The sequence below is a fragment of the Theropithecus gelada genome, chromosome 11 (genome assembly GCF_003255815.1).
Source record: "Theropithecus gelada isolate Dixy chromosome 11, Tgel_1.0, whole genome shotgun sequence".
NCBI classification, from domain to species: domain Eukaryota; kingdom Metazoa; phylum Chordata; class Mammalia; order Primates; family Cercopithecidae; genus Theropithecus; species Theropithecus gelada.
In genome coordinates, this window is record NC_037679.1 from 44,312,263 (window position 1) to 44,324,474 (window position 12,212).

General features: G+C 33.2%; 1 protein-coding gene across 2 annotated transcripts in view; it reads left to right on the forward strand.

The window, feature by feature from the left end:
- LRRIQ1 (leucine rich repeats and IQ motif containing 1) overlaps positions 1 to 12,212 on the forward strand; it is a 209,838-nt gene that overhangs the window by 111,261 nt on the left and 86,365 nt on the right. For both annotated transcript variants that reach the window (XM_025402587.1, XM_025402586.1), the window contains exon 20: positions 11,815 to 11,904. In XM_025402587.1, coding sequence (XP_025258372.1) covers positions 11,815 to 11,904 — 90 coding nt within the window. The remainder of the gene's footprint in view (positions 1 to 11,814; positions 11,905 to 12,212) is intronic.

Genomic DNA, 12,212 nt, shown 5'->3' on the forward strand with positions numbered 1-12,212 from the left:
GTATATTGACCTCATATTCAACCACTTTGCTGAAATCACTTATTAATTTTAATAGATTATCTGTCAAATATTTTGAATATACTATATACACAATCATATCACTTGAGAATGACAGTTTTCTCTTTTTTTCTAATTCTTATACCTGTTATTTATTTTTCTTGTCTTATTATCCTGGTTACTACTTCCATTACAATGTTAAATAGTGGTGTTATTAGCAAACGTCTTTTTCTAGTTCCTTGTCTCAGGGTGAAAGCTTTCAATATTTCACCACTAAGTAAGATGCTTCCTAGAGGTTTCTTAGAGAAACTCTGTGTGGTTTAAGGAAGTTACTTCCTTAGAATCTTAGAGATTAAGATGCTGCTGCTGCTGCTGCTAATGATGATGATGGTGACTTTATATGCAATTTGGATTTTATCAAATACTTTTTAATGCATCTCACATTGACTTTCAAACATTAAACCTTGTAATCTGAGTCTAAACTGACTTAGCTATAATGCATCATCTTTTTCTACCTATTACTAGCTTATATTTGCTATTATTTTGTTTAGCATTTTCTCATGTTATTCAAAAAGAAATTAACTGTATAAATTTTGTTTCTTATACAGCTCCCTCTTTGGGTTTTAGTATCATATTATGTTGGCCTTATACATTTCCCTGGGAAGTGTTTCTTCTGTTTCTGTTTTCTAGGAGAGTTCGATATAGGATTGATGTTCTTTGTTGTTTAGAATTTTGTCTCAGCATATACTATATTTTTGAAAATGTTCCATGTGAACATAAAAGTATGTATTCTGTAGGTAAGTATATTGTTATTAAAACTCTCAATTACTTTAACATTTTTATTTTTATTTTTTAATCTTCTGTATCCTAAGTGATTTGCAGGAGGGGCAGTCTATGAGGTATTGAGAGAAGAGTGCTAAAATCTCTTACTGTGCTGGTGGATTTCTCTAAATTGGCTTTTATTTCTGCCAAATTTGACCTCATACTTTGGGACTGAGTTTTTGGGGCATGTACATTTTGAGGCTAGTTAAATCATTGTATCATTGACCCTCTTATAATAATATTTTCCTCTTGAACAATAGTTTCCCTCTTTAACTAATTGCTTAAGGGCCATTTCCTTTGATATTTTATACCTACTGCAGCTTTTTTTTGTGGCTACTGTTTTCATAGTGTATATCTTTCTAACCATTCTCATTGAACTTTACTGTGATTTTATATTTAAAATGTATCTTATAACTGCATATAGTTAGGTTTTGCTTATTTTTACATTTTATTCTGGCATTATTTTTATTAGAGTATTTACACTTTTAATTTATTTTAATTTAGAATATAATTTGGTTTATACAATTTTCGTTTGTGCTCTATTTGTTCTATGTTGATTTTTTCCTTTTTATTACCCTCTTTTGCATTTATCCAATATTTTTGTTTTTCTATTTTTTCCCTTTACTCACTAGTTAATTAATTGGGTTTTATTTTTTCATGCGCTTCATTCTTTCCTGCATTAACATGTTTCCATCTAGGATCATTTTCTTTTGCCTGAAAGACACTCTTTAGTAGGGGTCAGTTTTTGATTGCTTGAAAATTTATTTCTTTTTAAAATATTTTGGAATATTTATCTTCTCTAAGAATAGAATTCTAGCTAGGCTTTCAATTTTTAAATATGCCATTTTGTTAGCATTTGTGGCTTCCATAGTTCCTGTTGAAAAGTCAGTATTAAGTCTTAATTTTTCTTCTCTGAAGATATTGGCTTCCTATCCCATCCCCTAGGTAACTTTTGAGGTTGATTTTCTATTTTTGTTTTTCAAGCTGGGTATGATTTTCTTTATTTGCCCTGCTTGGGGTTGGTGAGATCATATAACTTTTTGAATCTTTCATCAGTTTTGGAAATCTCTTGTCCAAATTTATTTCAAATATTTGTTATTTGATGTTTTGAAGTATATATACCTTGTGAAATGTGTAAATCCAGCTAATTAGCCATATTCATTACTTAACACATTATTTTTATAGTGAGAATACTTTCATTTACTCTCTTACCTTTTTTCAAGAACACAGTCTATCGTTAGCTTTAGTCGTCATGTTGCATAACAGATCTTTTGAACTTATTCCTCCTATCTATATGAAATTTTGTATCCTGTGACCAAGATCTCCTGCAACCACCACCACCACCCCTACTGACCACCTTAAACCCTAGTAATCACCATTCTACTCTCTACTTCTGTGATATCAAGTTTTTTAGATTCCCCGTGTGAGTGAAACTATGAGGTATTCTTTTTCTGTGCCTGGCTTATCTCACTTAACATAATGTCCTCTTCATTCATTCATGTTGTTGCAAATGACCAGTTCCCTTCTTTTTTATGGACAGATAATTCTCCATTGTGTATGTGTCCAATGACAGACAGGTTCATTCCATATTTTGGTTATTGGTATAATATGCTACAGTGAAAACAACGATACAAATATCTCTTCAACATACTGATTTTATTGCCTTTGGTATACCTAGTAGTGGAATTTCTGGGTCGTATGACAGTTCTATTTTTAATTTTTTTGAAGAGCCTCCATAATGCTTTTCATAATGGCTTATACTAATTTACTTTTCCACTAACAGTGTGTGAGGGTTTCCTTTTGTCCATATCCTTACCAACACTTGTTATCTTTCATCTTTTTGATATAGCTATTTTAACATGTGTGAGGTGATATCTCATTGTGGTTTTAATCTGCATTTCCCTGATGGCTAAAGATGTTAAGTGTTTTTTCATATGCCTATTAGCCATTTGTATGTCTTCTTTTGAGAAATGTCTGTTCAGGTCCTTTGTTCATTTCCAGTTGCTTGATTTGTTCATTTGTTATTGAGTTGTTTGAGTTCCTTATATATTTTGGATATTAACCTCTTATCAGATATATGATTTGCAAATATGTTTCCCCATTCTGTAGGTTATCTCTTCATTTTCTTCATTGTTTACTTTGCTGCACTGGATCTTTTTAATTTGATGTAACCCCATTTTTCTATTTTTGCTTATGTTGTCTTTCTGTGCTGTTGGGTTCATATTTTAAGAATCATTGCTCAGACAAATGTCATGGAATGATCATATTTTATGTTGGATGCTTCCTACCAACCTACTTTGTGTTCATTAATCATCCTCCCTACTTTATCTCGTGATGTTTTTAGCCTATCTTTTGAATTCTTATTTTGTTATTCTATTTTTTAGTTATAAAATTTCTAATTGATTCTTTTTTATAAATTCCATTTGTATGTTGAAATTTTCTATTATGTCCACCATTTTCTTGAACATAATAAGTATGGTATTTTCAAACCTTTGTAATTTAATGCATTACCTGGATCACTTGTAGATATCTTTCTATCAGCTGTTTATGTTTTGTTTTTTAGTCAGCTTAAAGAAGCAAGAGACGTGTCCCTGTATTGAGCCAGAACTGATATCTTTAAAAAAAAATTTTGTACATGTACAGCTTTTTTATATAGGTAAATCATGTGTCATGGGTTTTGGAGTACAGATTATCTCATCATCCAGGTAGTAAGTATGGTACCCGACAACTAGTTTATCGATCCTCACCTCATCTTGTCCTCCACCCTCAAGTAGGCCCCAGTGTCTGTTGTTCCCTTCTTTGTGTCCATGTGTACTCATTGTTTAGCTCCAACTTATAAGTGAGAACACGCCATGTTTGGTTTTCTGGACCTGCATTAGTTCACTTAGGATAATGGTCTCCAACTGCAGAACTGAAATATTTATAAATGAGTATTTCAGTACTCAACAGTCATTTTAAATCTTCTAGGCATTGTTCTTACCACAGTGAAGAAAAGAGATAAGATCCCTGACTTCATAGAATTTACATTTTATTTGAGGTAACAGACAATAAGTACATATATAAATATATAGTATAAAATAAGATATTGAAAATTATTGTAAATATTAAGAAAGTTTAAAGTATAGAGCATAGTGTTTAATTGGGTGATCAAGAAAGGCCAGTATAAGGTATAACCCTTTAATAGAGATGTGAAAATAAAGTGAGGGAATAAGTTTCATATAAACAAAACAGTATACTGTTTTGGGCTAAGTGTAAGGCAAGTATGTAAGGCTTGAAATATGAAATCAGTGTATTAAAGGAACAGAAAGTTTACAATAGGTAGGCTGATTAGTAAAGGAGAAAAAGAAAGAAGAGAAGAAATACAAAAGTAGCCAGGGATCAGTCCACATTAGGCCTAGGATATGATGTCAAGCACTTTGGATTTTATTTCAAATGTGATAGAATATTATTATTGGGTTTCGAGTAAGGGAGCTAAATATTGTTCATATTTTAAGTGGATAATTTTGTTTGCAATGTGGAGATTATTGTTTAGGGGAGCTAGTGATTAAAGCTAGTACCAGTAAGGAAAGTACTGTTGCTTTGTCTTCCTTTGACCTATCTTTGCCCCCTTTTCCATTGCCATCCCTTTATTTTAAAATCATCTTAAAACTTCAGATGATGTAATCAAATTTTTTTTTTTTTTCTTTGCTCAAACTTTTCTGTATACAGAACTTATCTGACTAGGATTTCCCTTTTTTCACTGATTTAGTTGAAAACAATAGTTGCCTTTAGGTCTGGATTTTTAAGACATATCCTTATGTAATTATATAAAATCTTTTCAAACTTATTTTTTCTTTCGTGCCAACGATGCTTACAATATGGCAGACACCATGCTTAGTGCCAGGATAGGTAAATAGACAGAAAAAACCATAGCTCTAGGTTTAGGGAATATCAGAAATATATTAGAATATTTTCAGTTAATTATAATTTTTATAAGAGAAGTAAATATAAAATATCTTGATAAATTAGCCAGGTTCCAAAAGCCTAGATCAGTTGGCCACAAAATGTTTCCTTATGTTGATTTGTTGCCTCTCTGAAATGTGATTTCATTTAACGTGTGATTAACCAAGGAACACTTACAACCAACAGTAATTTTATTTTAGGTTTGTTAAGTATAGTTTATGCTAATTTATTAAGTGCTAAGAACTATGAGGGATCTGAGATTTTATCCTACACGAACTCTAACAAGTTAGGATGCTGATAGAAGAAATGAAACTTCAAGAGACAAAAACACTTATTACCTCTGACAGCAGGCAGCAAGAGCTTCATGTACCAATTCTCCTTTTCCCCTAAGTTCCATAGGAGGAAATCTGAAGAATGTCTTTCTAGTAGTCTTGAGCCTAGGATATCCCGTATCTTCTAAAAGGCTGTTAGCAACCCTGCCCATCCTATGCTCCAGAGAAAGTTATCTTTATTACACCAGACAGCAAACAAATTTTTGCCCTCTATTCCAAAGGGAAACACAGTCTCTGCTTTCCGATTCTGTTAGTTTTATGAACATCTTTGGAAAAATAGTCTGTAATAAAATCGGTCAAAAGTCATGCAGAATTGTTAGAGATCCATGGAGAATTGTGTCCCCAAAATATCCATCCCTTGTTTTTACATGACAAATTTTCTAATAAGTATACCATTCCAGTGGCCAGCCTGAATAATCTGACAGGGGCTGGGACAAAAATCAATTAGATTTGCCTCATGGTTCATGCAATTAAGGTTACTATCAATAGTCCAGGTGTTTTCTCCTTAATGTTTTAATTGATCTTCCCAATAGCCTTGAGACTGTAATCTAACTATAGCTGGACTCCTTCTTGTCCCTCAGGAATGAATTATAGGACAATTCTGCCATCCAGAATAACCCTGTTCAGCGAGTTGAAGCTGACCTGAATGCTTTCTAGGGCTATAGTGCTATTGACTTAACACTTATGTTATGACCACTACACCTTCTAAGTGGCATTTGTCCACCCCATGGGATGACTGAGGATGGGGATGGGGAAAATATCCACATCTGTTTCACAAGGGAAGTGCAACATCTGGGGCCATGTCCTGCTGTCTTGATGGATTTCTTAGTAAACTTAAGGTAAATTACTATCAAATTGTGTTCAGAGCCCCCTGGAATGGGACGGCAGGTCCATTAGTAAGTTAAATTTAAGGTGCTTGCAACAGTTTGCGACAGTCCTGCAGAAGTTTTTTTGTTTGTTTGTTTGTTTTTTGTTTTTTTGAAGTAGATCGTAGGGGCAGTTCAAAAGATAAAAATCTCCCTCTTTTATGCTTCCCAGGATTTAAGGTATTCCTTTCAAAGATTCTGGTTTTTTGTTATCCAGCTACTCCCTCAAAATTAGGGTGTTATATTTCAATAGCTATAACTTTACCATTTTTCTAATCATTTTCTATTGACACTTAGACCTTTCATCTTGAAAGTTCAGGAACAAGTGCCTTTTTATAAACCATAACTAAGATTAGTTTGAATACTCTTGCTCTTCTTTTGGCCAGGCTGTACGTTGTTTAATTGTTCTGGCCTATACTCGCTGTTAGAGAAAAGAGATACTCATCATACCCAGGAATAGTCAGGATAGAATCCTGAGTTGTCCAAATAGATCTCTATTACCCTCTATGCATTTTTCGTAATCATTACCTAGGAAGTGGCTGCAAGAATATGATATTTTTTGGGGGGAGAGCTATGCTCACTGATCAAATTGCTTTATCTAGTTGTGTGGATAGAAGGAGGTGATAGAGGTAGGCGTAGATTATCAGTTCATTGTTGATTGGCTTGTGTCATAACTGTCACAATCAAATGGTCCAGAAAACCGAAAACTTAGGCAACTAATTTCAAAGGCCACATTTGTATGGCGGAAGTCAGCTGATGGATAACCTAAAAGATATTAACAGTGGCAAATATTTGAAGGTGTAGTGTAATCAATTTTCCAACAGGAAGGGGCGAAAATCTACAAGATGAGACGTCCTTCACTATAAGACAAATGAGCAAATTTTTCAGGAATCACAAGTCTGGTGTAAAAAGTAGGTCTACCTTAGATATAAAGTTAAACCCAATCAGTGACTTGATTCCAGTGATTCTCATTAGGGAATGGGCCCTTTCCTTGGGCATCTGTATGAATAACACAGACAGTTCTATAGGCAGCTGTGATTTGTTTTCCTTATTTGAGGGTTCAAGTCATGGTGTCTTTAGTTTTTCATGTGGCAGAACCAACTGTTAGGCCATTGCCAACAGTCCAAGAATCAGCTTGGTTTCTGCTTAGCCAAACCATCACTGAACCAGGCCCAAGAATTTAAGGGAACTTGGGTGAATTGAGGTCCCTGTGAGACAGCAACGTTGGTTCAGGCAGTGAAGTGGAGATAAGTGTTCCCTGAGATAGATAGCTGCTCTCTCTCTCTCTCTCTCTCTCTATATATATATATATATATTTTTTTTTTTCATGAAAAACTGAATGCTACTGGGGGCAGGCTGGCTGCATTTTTAAGTATATCATTTTCTTTTTACAAGTAAGACCTTTTGGGACCTTCTCACCTTGTTAGTCATTGAATTCAAGTTGTCCCACCCAAAATGGGAATTATCAAGCCAGTGAGTCACGAGAACTCTAAGTGCCAGTCATTTAGTTTCTAAAGGAATCAAATAGAATGGCAATAGTGCTTTTCCATAGGAGTGTACCTGGTTACTGTATCAGAAAGGCTGCAAATACAAAACCAGAAGTGATGTCTCCAGGTGAAGGCTGCCTCCATTGCCAGTTACATATCTATCCAAGTTCAACTTCATTTTCAATATATAAGTAATAAGTACATTTGATAATAATTCTCAAGTAGCCAGAAAGCTTTCCAAATCCTCGGTTGTAAGTTAAAGAATATCTGAACAGAAGAGTTTTTTTTTTAATGTATTTATTTATTTTGCTTTTAGTTCTGGGATACATGTTATAAATGTGCAGATTTGTTACATAGGTATACATGTCCCATGGTGTTTCGCTGCACCTATTGACGTGTCCTCAAAGATCCCTCTCCTTGCCTCCCCATCGGCCAACAGGCCCTGGTGTGTGTTGTTCCCCTCCCTGTGTCCATACGTTCTCATTGTTCAACTCCCAGTTATGAGTGAGACCATGCGGTGTTTGCTTTTCTGTTCCTGTGTTAGCTTGCTGAGGATGATGGCTTCCAGCTTCATCCATGTCCCTGCAAAGGACATGATCTAATTCCTTTTTGTGGCTGTGTAGTATCCCATGGTGTATATGTACCACGTTTTCTTTATCTAGTCTATTATTAATGGGCATTTGGGTTGGTTCCATGACTTTGCTATTGTAAATAGTGCTGCAGTAAACATATGTGTGCATGTATATTAATAGTAGAATGATTTATATTCTTTTGGGTATATACCGAGTAATGAGATTGCTGGGTCAAATGGTATTTCTGGTTCTAGATCGTTGATGAATCTCCATACTGTCTTCCAGAATGGTTGAAGTACATTATATTACCGCCAACAGTGTAAAAGTGTTCCTATTTCTCCACAGCCTCACCAGCCTCTATTGTTTCTTGACATTTTAATAATTGACATTCTGACTGGTGTGAGATAGTATCTCATTTTGGTTTTGATTTGCATTTCTCTAATGATCGGTAATGTTGAGCGTTTTTTCCTATGTTTTTTTGCCATGTAAATGTCTTCTTTTGAGAAGTGTCTATGTCCTTTGCTCGCTTTTTTGATGGGGTTGTTTTTTTCTTGTAAATTTGTTCAAGTTCCTAGTAACTTCTAGATATTAGACTTTTGTCAATTGGGAAATTTGCAAAATTTTTCTCCCATTCTGTAGGTTGCCTGTTCACTCTGATGATAGTTTCTTTTGCTGAGCAGAAGCTCTTTAGTTTAATTAGAACCCATTTGTGAATTTTGGCTTTTGCTGCAGTTGCTTTTGGCATTTTCATCATGAAGTCTTTGCCTCTGCCTATGTCCTGAATGGTATTGCTTAGGTTTTCTTCTAGGGTTTTTATGATTCAAGGTTTTACATTTATGTCTTTAATCCAGCTTGAGTTAGTTTTTGTATAAGGTGTAAGGAAGTTGTCCAGTTTCAGTTTTCTGCATATGGCTAGCCAGTTTTCTCAGACTTTTTATTGAACAGGAGATCTTTTTCCCATTGCTTGTTTTTGTAGGGTTTGGTGAAGATCAGATGGTTGTATATGGGTGGTGTTATTTGTGAGGTTTCTGTTCTGTTCCATTGGTCTATGTGAGTAGAAGGCTTTATTAAGCAACAACTGAAATTTGTATAAATTTGCAGTGGTAAGCACCATATATTAACATACATTTTAAAATATTTAACATACATTAAAAAATATTTATAACTCTTAGCCAATTTTTCCTGACATTTTGAGATTTTTATTTCCCTCAGCATACTAGGTAATGCCAAATCTAACTGATATTAATAAGCTTGAATACATATAAATTCATTGTCTTGGTAACATATTTTTGGTTTTGATTATATAATTACCAAAAGCATCTTTAACATTTTATATAAAACCTTCTCTTTATGCTTCTAGAAATTTCTAAGAGATAGTAGTTAAATAATTGTTCTGGAATTCTATAAAAGTTTCTATAAACTTTCTATTCAACCAAAAAAGCTATTTTCAAAGTTTTCTGTACTTTTAGGTATTAATTAGAAAATGTCAATTTTCTCCAGACTTTATATAGACTTTCCAAGGAAGAGCACTCTATCAACATCTCTATGATGTGGCAAAGAAGTTTACTGTGCTTTGTGGGATCTTGTCCTGCTGAAGAGAGGCAACAGCTGGATTTCTAGAGAATATAAAAAGTAGATGGTTTGGCAGGTGTTTAAGGAAATAAAAATTTTAAAAAGGCTGTTTGTATAAAACCAGTGTAAAAGTCAGGCAACTTGCCTGATAATGCTGGTCCTTTTCCATAACCACTCATCAGGTGGCACGTTGCCTTTGTAATATTGTCTCCTTCACATTTTCTCATCAATTTAGCAGTTTTCAGCAGAATAAAAATGCTAATTCAATTATAGCTGATGTATTGTGGCCCTTGATCTTCCCTGAGTTGTGACTGGATTTTCCTTTTCATTGAAAATAAAATAAGTTCTGAATCATGTTTACAATTTTACATCAAATAAAAATTTCCATCCCCCCCCTTATTTTAACAGAACAGTCATTAGATTTATTTGTCATTCATGATAAGCTAAAGAGAGAATTTTGATTGTATAAATCAGTGGGAGTTTACTGAATTACTAGCCTGATTTAACAAACAATCAACATAAATGGCTTAAATATATTAGAAATAAATGGCCGTATCTTTTTTCTATAATTTTCCAAAAGTACCAAAGCATATGTGTTTCCTTTTATTTTAGAGTCTCCCTGAACTGTAGCCATTGTTTCTAGACTGCCATTTTCAACCCTTTTCTTTCTGTGAGGATGAGAAGGAGGAATACTCATGGCTGTGGTGAGAGAGCTTTGTCTCTCTCTACCTCTTTCTGTCTCTTTTTCCAATAGTGCATTTTTTTTACAGTTATTGAATTATTTACCAATACTGAAATTTGAATTTTTTAATTGACAAATAAAAATTGTATATGTTTATTGTGTAAAACATGACATTTTGAAATATGTATACGTCGTAGAAAGGCTAAATTGAACTTATTAACATGTGCATTACCTCACATAATTAACATTGTTTTGTGGTGAGAATGCTTAAAATGTATTCTCTTAATGATTTTCGAGAATACACTATATTGTTATTAACTATAGTAACCATGTTATGCAAAAGAGCTCTTGAATTTATTCCTCTCATAAAACCAACAAATAGCAATTCTTCAACCAAATATATATTAAACCATATATAACTGTAGAAATGTAACAGTTGATCTGTCTAGCAACTGAGTAGAGGCACACTATTTACATAACATTCAAATGGTGTGAGTTTGAGTAGGTATCCTAAGACTAAATTTTATTAAGTGAAATTCTGTCATTGCACTACCTTCCTATAGTCAGTATGTTCTAGGCCTGCCTTTCCAATGGTCTTTCAAAAGGCAGTCAAGACACACTGCAATTGTGTAAATGAAAAATTGCATTTACATTCCCTCAGAATAAATTATTCTAGTTTTAAATCATAAAATGTTTGATTATTTTAGAACCTTTTTAAAAAATTGGTATTCTAAGTATGTTTTTTTTTCCCAAAAATAAAATACAGAAACACAGAAATTACTTCTAAGCCATATTATATATTCAATCAAGTAAAAATCAGATAATTACATCCTAAATTATACAACACTAATATAATTAGCAGGTTTCATTGTAGAAAGATATAATAAATTTGGAAATTCCATAAAATGAAGAAAAATGTTTTAAGGTAAAGAGAGAGGGAGTTTAAAATAGGGATTTCCAAATTTGGGCTTAAATTTTTATTTTTGTTATTTGAATAGTTGAATTAGAGAATAAAAATCAGGGACTATGTTCCTTGTATGGTTTTAATCATTGCCACAAAGTATGTTTTTTTACTCTATTCAGAAACTTTGTGAAATTTAAAAAAAAATTAAGAAAAAGCTGGTTTATAGACTGTTTATAGAAAAATTGATACTAACATATTAAAATACTATAAATTTTCAATAGTGATGTCTGTACTGTAAAGAGCTAAAAAAATGACTTTACTCAGTTCCATCTAGATTTGTCTCAGGGTCATAGTTATAAACAGTTAAATACACTGAAGAGTCTGCACCTCATTTTTTAGAGCATTCACATATTAAGTTTTCACTTTATCCAAAACTTAGAGATGAAAAGTCTTATCCCATTTTTAGCATGTTTTCATTAAACAGATGAATATCATCTCACAATAGTACATAGAAAATTTCCTATAAATAAAAATTCTGATATACTTTGTCAACATTTGTAGTCTATAAGATAATTTAAAAGAAACATTGTAAAAGTTATGTAAGCTGAATTACATACATTTTTATATTATTTGTGCAGGCTGCCTTAGAAGAAGAATGGCTAGCATCAGATTCCACCCGCTTCCCTTCACAAACACTGCTTCTTTCAAACCAGCTGCACTGGCCAAAGGTAACATGTCATGGAAACTTCTGAGTCCTCGATCTTTGCTCGTTTCTAAAGGTTATGCTATGTTGCAGTGATTAATAATACAATTTATTGACTTGAAAAACATAATTACTTTTAGAAGCCTCTGACTTCCTCCTCATCCCCAGATGTAATTTTTCATGTAGCTTTTCTTTCATTTGCTGCTTTTTTTCTTTATTTTGGATTTCTTTCAACACTTTATTTCACAGTAGCAAAAGAAAAAAAAATGATATGCTTCAGCTGCATATTTGGCAGTAGACTAAAATCACTAGTTGACAGCACTTTAAAAATAC